The sequence below is a fragment of the Protopterus annectens genome, chromosome 14.part0 (assembly GCF_019279795.1).
Source record: "Protopterus annectens isolate FY-2018-M chromosome 14.part0, PAN1.0, whole genome shotgun sequence".
In the NCBI taxonomy this organism is placed as follows: Eukaryota; Metazoa; Chordata; order Ceratodontiformes; family Protopteridae; genus Protopterus; species Protopterus annectens.
The window spans coordinates 523,996,129-524,008,787 of record NC_056748.1 but is presented as its reverse complement, the minus strand read 5'-3'; the positions used below and the strand labels follow the sequence as shown (position 1 = coordinate 524,008,787).

The 12,659-nt window shown below is 41.4% G+C and overlaps 1 protein-coding gene across 1 annotated transcript in view; it reads left to right on the top strand.

Moving 5' to 3' along the window:
* The first annotated feature begins 727 nt into the window (after window positions 1–727).
* The window catches only part of LOC122789077 (hexokinase HKDC1-like), a 107,213-nt gene continuing 95,281 nt past the window's right edge, over window positions 728–12,659 (top strand). Inside the window, exon 1 of the mRNA XM_044056277.1 lies at window positions 728–1,017. Within this exon, the coding sequence (XP_043912212.1) occupies window positions 872–1,017 (146 nt within the window). The 5' untranslated portion in view covers window positions 728–871. The remainder of the gene's footprint in view (window positions 1,018–12,659) is intronic.

The following is a 12,659-nucleotide window of genomic DNA, read 5'->3' as shown; positions in this document are numbered from 1 at the left end:
ACTCATAACACTGAAATATTACAGTAAAAGGTATATGCCCTTTTCCCCACTGTAGTGCAGTAGTTTAGGTAAATATTGTTTTCTGCAAAGAGTTATTCATTGCAGTTATAAGTATCCATGTGTATGGTTTAAAATGTATGAAGTATGTGGTGGCCTACACCCCCTAAACACCACTAACTATATATACTAACTCCAGGATCGCACTACAGTGGGGAAACGGGCATAATCCTTTTAATTTCATGTTTCAATGTTATGAGATTTAGTCAAATGGGTTTTCAGTGTTTTTAACTTTCGTTGTTATGGTCTCGGTCAAATGAATTTCGATCAAATGAACTTTTTATCATATGAAGTAGACCCACATATATACATAGGTGTGTGTGTGTGTGTGTCTGTGTATGTGTGTGTGTGTGTGTGTGCGTGTGTGCGTGTGTGTGCGCACGTGTGTGCGTGTGTGTGCGTGCGTGTGTGCGTGTGTGTGTGTGTGTGTGTGTGTGTGTGTGTGTGTGTGTGTGTGTGTGTGTGTGTGTGTGTGTGTGTGTGTGTGTGTGTGTGTGTGTGTGTGTGTGCAGTTAAATCCACCAACAGTCTGTTCAGAATCATTATAGGTTGCTTAGTAACCCTGAACGTGGGTTATTAGCTGAGTCCAATTATTTATTCACATATTCACATTCACTATTACTGGGTCATGCTGTCCTTCACATCTTCAGACTTCACTAGAGATAGCAAATCATGTCATTGGTAACATGGGTGGGCATTATCCACAATGGAATTTTTTATGTTTCTGTTAGTATCAAGCTTTTCTACACAACTATGGTGTTGATATGCTGTGCAAATATGGCAATTATTTTTTTCTAAAAACAGATATGAGAAGATGACTAGTGGAATGTATCTGGGAGAAATTGTAAGGCAGATCCTTATTCACATGACAAATCAAGGCCTGCTGTTTCGAGGACAAATTTCGGAGAGGCTGAAAACAAGGGGAATATTTGAAACTAAATTTATATCACAAATTGAAAGGTAAGAGGAAGAGATAAACTGCTCAATGTTTTACAGTTTTATTCCCTGTACTTTTATTCTTGTTTTACCATTATTTTTCTGGATCACATTATTTTTCTATGTAATACTGTTCCTTGAGTGTTTTATTTCCTGTGTAATACTGCTCCTTGAGTACTCGTGTGATATTGTTCCTTGAATGCATTATTTACTTGTTTAATACATTCCTCAAGTGTATTATTTTTCATTTGTAATTCTGCTCCATGAGTGTTTCTTTACCCATACAATGTTGTCCTTTGAAGGTTTTAGTTATCTGTTTAATACTTTTCTCAAAAATGTTATTTACCGGTGTAATATTGTTCTTTGAATGCTTTATTTACCTGTCTAATACATTCCTCAAATGTGTTATTTTCCTTTGTAATACTGCTCCTTGAGTGTCTATTTACCCATGTAATGCTGCTCAGTGAATGCTTTATTTAGCTGTTTAATGCATTCCTCGAATGTGCTAGTTACCTGTGTAATACATGTAAGTTTTTGCTGTTGGGCTGGAGTGGCTTGTGCCAACAGCTCAATTTGTGAGTGCAGCCTGATTTACATTAGAACCCAGTACTGGCAGTGAGTGGACAGTGGCCCATAGGTGAAAGCTCAGTCCAGGGCACAGAAATAGTACCTGATTTTGTAATGTGCAACAAGGTACTGAGCATAAGCCAGGATAGGTTATATCACCTAGCCTTTTAATGCGCACTAATTTATGGAGCATAACCATGGACAGGTTAATAGTTCCTGACCTCGTAACATATGCAGAAACTCTGAGCATAGCCTAGGATAGGTAACAGTACCTGGCCTTATAATATATACTTTGACATTGAGCATAATCTAGGATAGAGTAAAGCACCTTGTCCTGTAATGGCACCAAAGTACTGAGCATAACCTATGATAAGTTAACAGTGCCTGGTGTTTAAATATGCACTAAACTAATGAGCCAGATCAGAAGAGGTAGACAAGTTTTGGTCTTGTAATGTCTGTCCAGGTACAAAGCATAGCCCAGACCAGGTAGACAGTGCTTGTCCTTGTATCCTGATCTGTTGTGGCCCCTCCCCTACAATCTGTACAAATGCATGGTAAACACAACATCCTGGTACTATTGTTCCTGTCTTACTTATACTCACATTTGTATAAAACATACACTAAGATGCTTCTTTTGTGTCCAGGTCCCCCCCAGCCGTAATTGTTAGCACAAAAAAGAGAAAGCATAAGTCCTGGTGTAGATATGCCCAGTGTACCCAGTAAAATCCCCCAAACATCCAACCAAACCCATCTGAGTACAAGTATACAGTGTATAAGTGGTGGTTGTCACAGCTCTTCGCATAACACCACAGCTGGCCATTAGTTCTAAAGGAGAACATCTCTGTACATCAACATTTAATCAATGCCTGGCATAGGTCTATACACAGTGCCTTGCCTGGCTGATGGTTCTAAGGACATATATGCATGTAGATATGTGTTAGTTTGGTGACTGACATAGCCAGTCACACACCATAGGTAGCTGATGCTAGAACAGATGTGCATCCTTTCGATGCTTGGCATCGGCCTTCACACATTGCCTTGGCTAGTTCATGGGACTGTGGTGGTACTGGCATCTAGACCTTTGTCTGTTTGGCGACTGTCATAGTGATTCACAGCATACTGCAAGTGACTGATGCCTATATAGATGATCATCCACTGGAGCCCAGCATAGCCCAGCTACTGGTTAATGGTTCTAAGAAGCACATGCATGTAAAGGGGAGGTTGTTCCTTTGGAGTCACCAGTCTGTGGATGATCTGGCACTCTGCAGGTGTTTACCTGCCATCACCATTGTTTCAGTTTGGTCAGGTTAAGAGATATGCTTGACAATTGCTCTGTGTTGTGTCAAGGATTACTAAAAGATTGTGTTGTGTCTGTCATATGATCACTTTGGATAGGGCTAGGCACAAGGAAAAAGATGTACTGTTCTGTTGTTTTTAATAATGATGTACACTGGGGTGGGAATTCTACAAAACTATGGTTCATGATGAGACTCTAAAGTTTAACCAACATGTAATACCAACATCTGATCCATCCTGATAGTTAAACAACAATCTGAGAATAGAGCCTCAATCAGAGTTGGTCGGAGGTCAGACACTCTCGCCTTCATTGCTTCTAACTGGTCACAGAGCAACAGGAGCAGCATGGAACAGTACATCCGCTAGTACATGGCATTCTGGGAGAGGGATTTGAACAGCATGGAACAGTGCATCCCTCTATAAGCTAGTACATGGCATTCTGGGAACATGGCATTCTGGGAGAGGGATTTGAACAGCATGGAACAGTGCATCCCTCTATAAGTTAGTACATGGCATTCTGGGAGAGTTATTTGAACAGCATGGAACAGTGCATCCCTCTATAAGTTAGTACATGGCATTCTGGGAACATGGCATTCTGGGAGAGGGATTTGAACAGCATGGAACAGTGCATCCCTCTATAAGTTAGTACATGGCATTTTGGGAGAGGGATTTGAACAGCATGGAACAGTGCATCCCTCTATAAGCTAGTACACGGCATTCTGGGAGAGAGATTTGAACAGCATGGAACAGTGTATCCCTCTATAAAGTTAGTACATGGCATTCTGGGAGAGTGATTTGAGCAGCATGGAACAGTGCATCCATCTATAAGTTAGTACATGGCATTCTGGGAGAGGGATTTGAGCAGCATGGAACAGTGCGTCCCTCTATAAGTTAGTACATGGCATTCTGGGAGAGGGATTTGAACAGCATGGAACAGTGCATCCCTCTATAAGCTAGTACACGGCATTCTGGGAGAGGGATTTGAACAGCATGGAACAGTGTATCCCTCTATAAAGTTAGTACACGGCATTCTGGGAGAGTGATTTGAGCAGCATGGAACAGTGCATCCATCTATAAGTTAGTACATGGCATTCTGGGAGAGTAATTTGAGCAGCATGGAACAGTGCGTCCCTCTATAAGTTAGTACATGGCATTCTGGGAGAGTGATTTGAGCAGCATGGAACAGTGCATCCCTCTATAAGTTAGTACATGGCATTCTGGGAGAGGGATTTGAGCAGCATGGAACAGTGCATCCATCTATAAGTTAGTACATGGCATTCTGGGAGAGTAATTTGAGCAGCATGGAACAGTGCATCCCTCTATAAGTTAGTACATGGCATTCTGGGAGAGGGATTTGAACAGCATGGAACAGTGCATCCCTCTATAAGTTAGTACATGGCATTCTGGGAACATGGCATTTTGGGAGAGGGATTGGAACAGCATGGAACAGTGCATCCCTCTATAAGTTAGTATGTGGCATTCTGGGAGAGTGATTTGAGCAGCATGGAACAGTGCTTCCCTCTATAAGTTAGTACACGGCATTCTGGGAGAGGGATTTGAACAGCATGGAACAGTGCGTCCCTCTATAAGTTAGTACATGGCATTCTGGGAGAGGGATTTGAGCAGCATGGAACAGTGCATCCATCTATAAGTTAGTACATGGCATTCTGGGAGAGTGATTTGAGCAGCATGGAACAGTGCTTCCCTCTATAAGTTAGTACACGGCATTCTGGGAGAGGGATTTGAACAGCATGGAACAGTGCGTCCCTCTATAAGTTAGTACATGGCATTCTGGGAGAGGGATTTGAGCAGCATGGAACAGTGCATCCATCTATAAGTTAGTACATGGCATTCTGGGAGAGTAATTTGAGCAGCATGGAACAGTGCATCCCTCTATAAGTTAGTACATGGCATTCTGGGAGAGGGATTTGAACAGCATGGAACAGTGCATCCCTCTATAAGTTAGTACATGGCATTCTGGGAACATGGCATTTTGGGAGAGGGATTGGAACAGCATGGAACAGTGCATCCCTCTATAAGTTAGTACGTGGCATTCTGGGAGAGTGATTTGAGCAGCATGGGACAGTGCTTCCCTCTATAAGTTAGTACACGGCATTCTGGGAGAGGGATTTGAACAGCATGGAACAGTGCGTCCCTCTATAAGTTAGTACGTGGCATTCTGGGAGAGTGATTTGAGCAGCATGGAACAGTGCTTCCCTCTATAAGTTAGTACACGGCATTCTGGGAGAGAGATTTGAACAGCATGGAACAGTGTATCCCTCTATAAAGTTAGTACATGGCATTCTGGGAGAGTGATTTGAGCAGCATGGAACAGTGCATCCCTCTATAAGTTAGTACATGGCATTCTGGGAGAGGGATTTGAGCAGCATGGAACAGTGCATCCATCTATAAGTTAGTACATGGCATTCTGGGAGAGTGATTTGAGCAGCATGGAACAGTGCGTCCCTCTATAAGTTAGTACATGGCATTCTGGGAGAGTGATTTGAGCAGCATGGAACAGTGCATCCATCTATAACTTAGTACATGGCATTCTGGGAGAGTGATTTGAGCAGCATGGAACAGTGTGTCCCTCTATAAGTTAGTACATGGCATTCTGGGAGAGGGATTTGAGCAGCATGGAACAGTGCATCCCTCTATAAGTTAGTACATGGCATTCTGGGAGAGGGATTTGAACAGCATGGAACAGTACGTCCCTCTATAAGTTAGTACATGGCATTCTGGGAGAGGGATTTGAACAGCATGGAACAGTGCATCCTTCTATAAGGTAGTACACAGCACTCTGGGAGAGGGATTTGAACAGCATGGAACAGTGCGTCCCTCTATAAACTAGTACACATCATTCTGGGAGAGGGATTTGAGCAGCATGGAACAGTGCATCCCTCTATAAGTTAGTACATGGCATTCTGGGAGAGTGATTTGAGCAGCATGGAACAGTGCGTCCCTCTAAGTTAGTACATGGCATTCTGGGACAGGGATTTGAACAGCATGGAACAGTGCATCCGTCTATAAGTTAGTACATGGCATTCTGGGAGAGGGGTTTGAACAGCATGGAACAGTGCATCCCTCTATAAGCTAGCACACGGCATTCTGGGAGAGGGATTTGAACAGCCTGGAGCAGTGCGTCCCTCTATAAGCTAGTACATGGCATTCTGGGAGAGTGAGCTAGTACATGGCATTCTGGGAGAGTGAGCTAGTACATGATGACATTCTGGGAGAGTGAGCTAGTACATGATGACATTCTGGGAGAGTGAGCTAGTACATGGCATTCTGGGAGAGTGAGCTAGTAAATGGCATTCTGGGAGAGGGATTTGAAGCAACTCTGGGTAGAGCAGTGCAGACCAGCTTAGTCAGTGCCAGGGCAAGGAATGGATAGAGGAGCAGGACATGCAGGAGAGCAAATGAGAGGCAAGATGGAGAAGGGTGCAGTGTCAAGGATGTAGCAGTAAATGGGCTGATAATGAACCCATCCAAGACTGCGATCTTTTCATGGTGGGGGCTTACATGCCCCAGTGCTTCTTAGAACTGTGTTATTTTTGAGTGTTCTTTCATCTAAACACCATGACAACAACAGTTGAGGTAGACTGCCACAGTAGACAGGAACAGCAGGACATGAACTGATTATCCCATTGCCATTCTCTGCTGATATTTCTCATATTATTTATGCCATAAATATTATTTTAACAGCACTCTTAATCTTACAACTGTTTATAGCCAGGACCTTTGTGAGGGACAGTGCATCTTGTGTTGTATAATGGCACCAAAGACTAATCAGAAGAGATAGCTGAGGTGGTAGGCAGCAGGAAGGTGTCAGAGAGTTGAAAAGATGGTGGTTGGAAATAGGATTTTCAGTAGTGCTGGCTGTGTCACTGCCAGATCATTCAGGAGGTAGAAGATTAAAGGCTGTAATTTCTGGTTGAGCAAATGAAAGGAAGATTCAACTGACAGCAGTAGGAGGAGGGGGACACCTGAAACAGAGACCCCCAGTGTGTCATAGAAACACTGTATGTTATTCTGGAACAGACAGTGGTGTTTAACAACTGGCTTGAAAGGTCTGTGTCTTTGACAGAACCTTCAAACTAAGATGAAAGATAGGAGTCACAGAAGAGAGGGTGGATACACAAACACCAAGGTAAGAGTTAAAAAACACACACAAAAAATAACAAACATTTTTTTGAAAGTTGTAACTTTATTGCCATTTTATATTTCTCATTCATTCTTGTTGCATGGGTGGTGCATTATAGTTCTTCTCCGATGGTTGGCCTTCAATTACTAGAATCCTTTATTATAATTATTACATTTCTCATCTCTAGTTTTATATCAGGCTGAACTGAAGACCAGAGATCACAGCTGTTGCAATTACACTCAGAATAAATTCACATAATACTCTCCTTCACCCCCAATTTCTTTTCCTTTCTGGCCATCTTTTTACTCCCTGTCACGCTCTTCATTACCATTGTCTCTTCCCTTAGTTTTTAGGCCTCACCGTTTACTTTATATACACTTAATCTTTTCACCCTCTTAAATCCATACTTTTGCATTTTGTCTCTTTTTCTTTCGTACTCTCTCTCTCTCTCTGTCCAAACCAATCTCATTGGGCCCGTCTCCTCTCATGCAATTTCCCCCTGTACCACTGTCAGATTTTTCTTTACATTTCCTTGATACTATTTTTGAAACAAATCACCTGTTCAACAGTAGGATTATGGGTTGTTTTGTATTTTCTTGCTATTCCCTTTTTGTCAGCCATCAGTAGTAAACGTATTAACATTTTAGTATGTTTACATTCTCAAGGTATCCCACCCAGCTTAGGAACTTCTTTGATTTAGTTATGATCTTGGGGGCCCTATATATTTCCAACTGCCTTTCTTTAGTGATTTCTCTCTTTGCTATCCTCTGCCATATCTGTATTTTTCATTGCCTGAATGCTGGAATTCATAACACTGAGTGCCGACAGAAAAAAAAATATCAAAAATCCAGAACAGCAAATCTTGAACATTGTTCTTCTTCTTTAAACCCGATGTAGGGACAAGCTCACAACATCCTCTGAATTTATATATACCAACTCTGAGATTGCCATACCTCAGCGAAAAGGGAATTATTCTGGGAAATGGACATCTCGGACTTGGTATATGCAAGTCCTTTTTTGGCCATTTAATCTCCGTATTTTGGGATACAGTCTAACAGGTCCCAAAATTTCAAATGATTACTGTTGTTGCTTTATATAGTATGTTGATTATTCTTTTAGTACAAGCTTCCTCTGACATTGCTTCTATCAACAATTGTACTAACCCTAGCATCTCAAGTCCTCTTCTCTTTACTTCATTATATACATCTAAGATCCTATATTCCTCCATTTTTCTAGTTCTTTTATACTTCTTAATCTAAAATATCTGAATCGTTCTCTTTTCACCCATTTCCTCTTGTCCGTGTATTGCATTATTCTTTTTAGTCTATGCTTATACAGCCCCATCCTCTAATGGTCCTTCTGTTTGCACTGTACCTCCTTTAAAATATCCCCCATCATTTGCTGAAGGCTGGCTCTTCTACCTTTGTTCTTCAACCACCCCACACAAAATTTCCAATGACTCTATCTTTATCTGGAGGCTTTACTCTCACAAGAATTGGTGCATAATCTATTAATGCATTAGGATGCATCTATATCCCCTCATTATTTAACTTCATAACTTCAAATAATAAAGAGCCATCTGCTCCTGTTATCGGCAAGATGCCTACAGTGTTCAGCTCACCCTCGGAGCGGTTTATCCTCTAAGTACATAAGGCTCAGTCCTTCTACCCTGGGTGCTCTACTCTGAGTCTTGCAAAAGAAAGTGTTATTTAACTTTATAACTTCAAATAAGAAAGAACCATCTCCTCCTGTTATCGGGAAGACGCCTACAGTGTTCAGCTCGCCCTCGGTGCGGTTTATCCCCTACGTACCTAAGGCTCAGTGTATGTAGCCTTATATCAGATATTTATTTATTCTGTTTAAAGTAATTACTCTTTACCAGTGATTTAACATCTTGCCTCTAGAGTGCTTAAGCAGCCGACCACAGCCTGTGTGACCCTCTCGCCTCCTGATTATATTTATTTATTTTTTTTCTCTCTCCAAGTAATTTATAAGGCTCTCATGTTAAAGTATCCATCCCAGTTTTGCTTTTCCTCCTATCACCACTAAGTGGCACTATTCACCCAGGAATACTCTATTTCACACTATAGACTATTTCTCTCACTAATTGCTACTGAAGCTGGACCCTTTTTCCTCACTTTTCTCCTTCCCAGTCTTATTCCGCACGTTTTCTCCTGCCTATAACACCCCCCCCATCTTTTCTAGTAAAACTCCGTAGTTACATACTTACATCTCTACTGCTGTCTCTAGTTTTTAGTTACAGATTGTTTTCTCTGTAGCTGCTTCACCCTTTGGCTCTTTTTCCTGCCCCTTTTCTCCTCTCCTGTCCTACCTCTCTTACTCCCCCTTTTTTCCCCTCCCACTAGCCTACTTCCTCCTAAGAAGTTATTTCCTTTAGGAGGTCTGTTTGGCGCCATATTTAAAAATGCTTTGATCCACCTAGGTGCGTGCACCACTCTCCCCAAGCGGTCCTGTGGTCTGGCTGCTCGTCGTGCCTCCTGGTAAGAGTTTAACATAACAGATATTTTCATGAAAATGCTTGTATAGCTGCTGGACTTGGAATTTAATGTACTGTATTGATTGTTTATGCCTCCTGGACACATACTGGTGTTAACACAGCGTGCTTGTTCGGAGACCAATCCCTCCGTTAGTTGTAGCCTAACCATAGTGTTTAGAAGTAGTGCCCTATCTGATTGTAATTGCTTATGTCCCTAGGCTTAGCGTCTATGCAGTTTCATGCACCTAATAAGGCTGCAATGTTAGCATTTCATAGATTTTGAGTTTGGTAACATGCTTGCTCCATGAAATATCCCCACTGTCAATGTGTTCAGACATTTAATGGCGGCTCCAACTGGACAGCATAACTGCTGTTAATGAGTGGCAGTAAACTGTCCCCATTGCTAAATTGACTAACAATTGCTACAATTGTATAGCTCTGATACTATGTGTTATTGTACAGACATTTAATTGCGCCATTTAAGTGCTGCTTATTTGGTTGCTGTTTTTTTACTTCATGTGCTGAATTGTCCAACAATGATATAACTGTACGGCCCTGTTTCTATGTGGTATTTGAGAAGCCATTTAATTTTGCCATTTAAGTGTTGCTTATATTGTTGCTGTTTTTACTTCATGTGCTGCTGTTTCTGTTGTACCTATTTTCTGTATACAACTGATGCTGCTTTTTGCCTTCTTTTGCTTAAATGGACTGCTATATGTATAGCGAATGGTGTGGGGATCCTGTCGTAACACTACTTGCCTTGCACTATGTCATTGCTGGGTGCATATCTTCTTAACTCAATGAGGAAACGGGCTCTGGTTTTGACTTTAGCGGGTTTTGTCTTCTATTATAGATTCTTACTAACAATCTCACTAGCTTACTGCCTGCCTTGCCTAACGCTTATATTTTCTTGTCCTATGCTTCTCCTTCTGTGACTCCCATTTGTTTTCTCTTCTTTTTTCTCTGCTTGTCTATACTCAGATTTGTCCTCTTTTTTTACAGCCTTCTACCCCAGGTGCTCTACTCTGAGTCTTGCAAAAGAAAGTGTTATTTAACTTCATAATTTCAAATAAGAAAGAACCATCTGCTCCTGTTATCGGGAAGACGCCTACAGTGTTCAGCTCGCCCTCAGTGCGGTTTATCCCCTAAGTATCTAAGGCTCAGTGTATGTAGCCTTATACCAGATATTTATTTATTCTGTTTAAAGTAATTACTCTTTACCAGTGATTTAACATCTTGCCTCTAGAGTGCTTAAGCAGATGACCACAGCCTGCGTGCCCCTCTTGCTTCCCGAGTACATTTAATTTTTTTTCTCTCTCCAAGTAATTTATAAGGCTCTCATGTTAAAGTATCCTTCCTGGTTTTGCTTTTCCACCTATCTCCACTAGGTGGCACTATTCACCCAGGAATACGCTATTTCACACTATAGACTATTTCTCTCATTAATTGCTACTGAAGCTGGGCCCTTTTTCCTCACTTTTCTCCTTCCCAGTCTTATTCCCTACGTTTTCTCCTGCCTAAAACACCTTTTTCCCCCCATCCTTTCTGGTAAAACTCCATAGTTACATACTTACATCTCTACTGCTGTCTCTAGTTTTTGGTTACAGATTGTTTTCTCTGTAGCTGCTTCACCATTTGGCTCTTCCCACTCTGTTTGCCCTAGGGGCTCACTCCGCTCCCCTACCCTACCCCAAATCTCACCCACCCCCAGTGGTCCTATCCTTATACCTCCCAAGCCACACCCCTTCCCTTAAATACCCAATCCTTGTCTTCTGCTTGTTAACCTATTACACACTTACCCCCCAAGACACTTTACTACTACTCCTTAATATTCTAATACACTAGACATAACCACTCTCCTACCTCTTTCCCAACCCACGCTCTATTACTTATATTTATACTTTTCCCTACTCCTATCACTATTACTTTCTCTTATATTATCCTTCTTACTATGGCCATACTACCTATATCTACAGTCATACCACTATTAGTCCTATATACTACCCTTCCTTTCCTATCTGTATCCTACATTCTAACCGCCTATGAACATCTTATGTTCACTGACTTTCATCATCCCTTCCAGCAAACTTTACTTGCAACTCAGGTTACCCCCCACAACCACATTAATATCACATCAACTTCTTTCTACTTACTTCCAAAGTATCACAGATTAGCCCACATTACTTATCTCCAATTCAGTAAATTCATGAGCAACTACTCTAAAACTTTAAAGTTCACACATAGACCTAAACTTTATCTCCTATTAGACAGACATTCACCCCAACCCTGGTCCCAACAATACAGATGGCTCTGATCCCTAAACACTCATGCCATCCAACTGTTACACCCCAGAAAAAACATCTGACTCTCTCCTTATAGCACACCTCAATATTCATAGTATAAACAATAACATAGCACATCTTCATGCTCTCTTAGATGTACATTATTTTGACATCCTATGTCTTACTGAAACATGACTTAAACCAACAACCCAGGACAATGACATCACCCTACCTGGATACAATATATTGAGACTAGACTGCAAAACCAAAAAAGGTGGGGGAGTAGCCATTCTTTATAAATCATGGCTACACATCACTTCTTTCGATGTGCAACTCCCCACTGACAGTAATGCTGAAATCCTTACTGCTAAACTTCAAATCAATGCCTTTAAATCCATCTATTTAATTTGCTCCTCCCTCCCTCCTGAAAACAACATTGATACCTTTGAAATTTTACTTAGCTGGCTCTCTGCTTACCTACCACAAGAAACCATAGTACTGGGTGACATTAATATAGACTGCACTACATGCAGCTCACCCAAGCCTACTACCCATATTAACCTATATGGATGTTCCCAAATCATTACCTGCCCCACTACAATCAATAAACCTAATAACAAAGAAAGCACCCTAGACCGGATCCTAGTTAACAATCATCCCTCTATATGTAAAGCAGGTACTCTTCCTGATGACCTTAGTGACCATTCACTGACCTATGTCATCAGACAAAGACTCAATATCCCCAACTCTAATATCTTTAAAACTACTCGATCCAATAAAAATTTTAACCTAGAATGCTTCCAGACTGAACTTAAAGCATGTGACTGGTCACCACTGAAACACCTCCAACTAGAGGAAGCAGTGTTATACTTTAATAGTA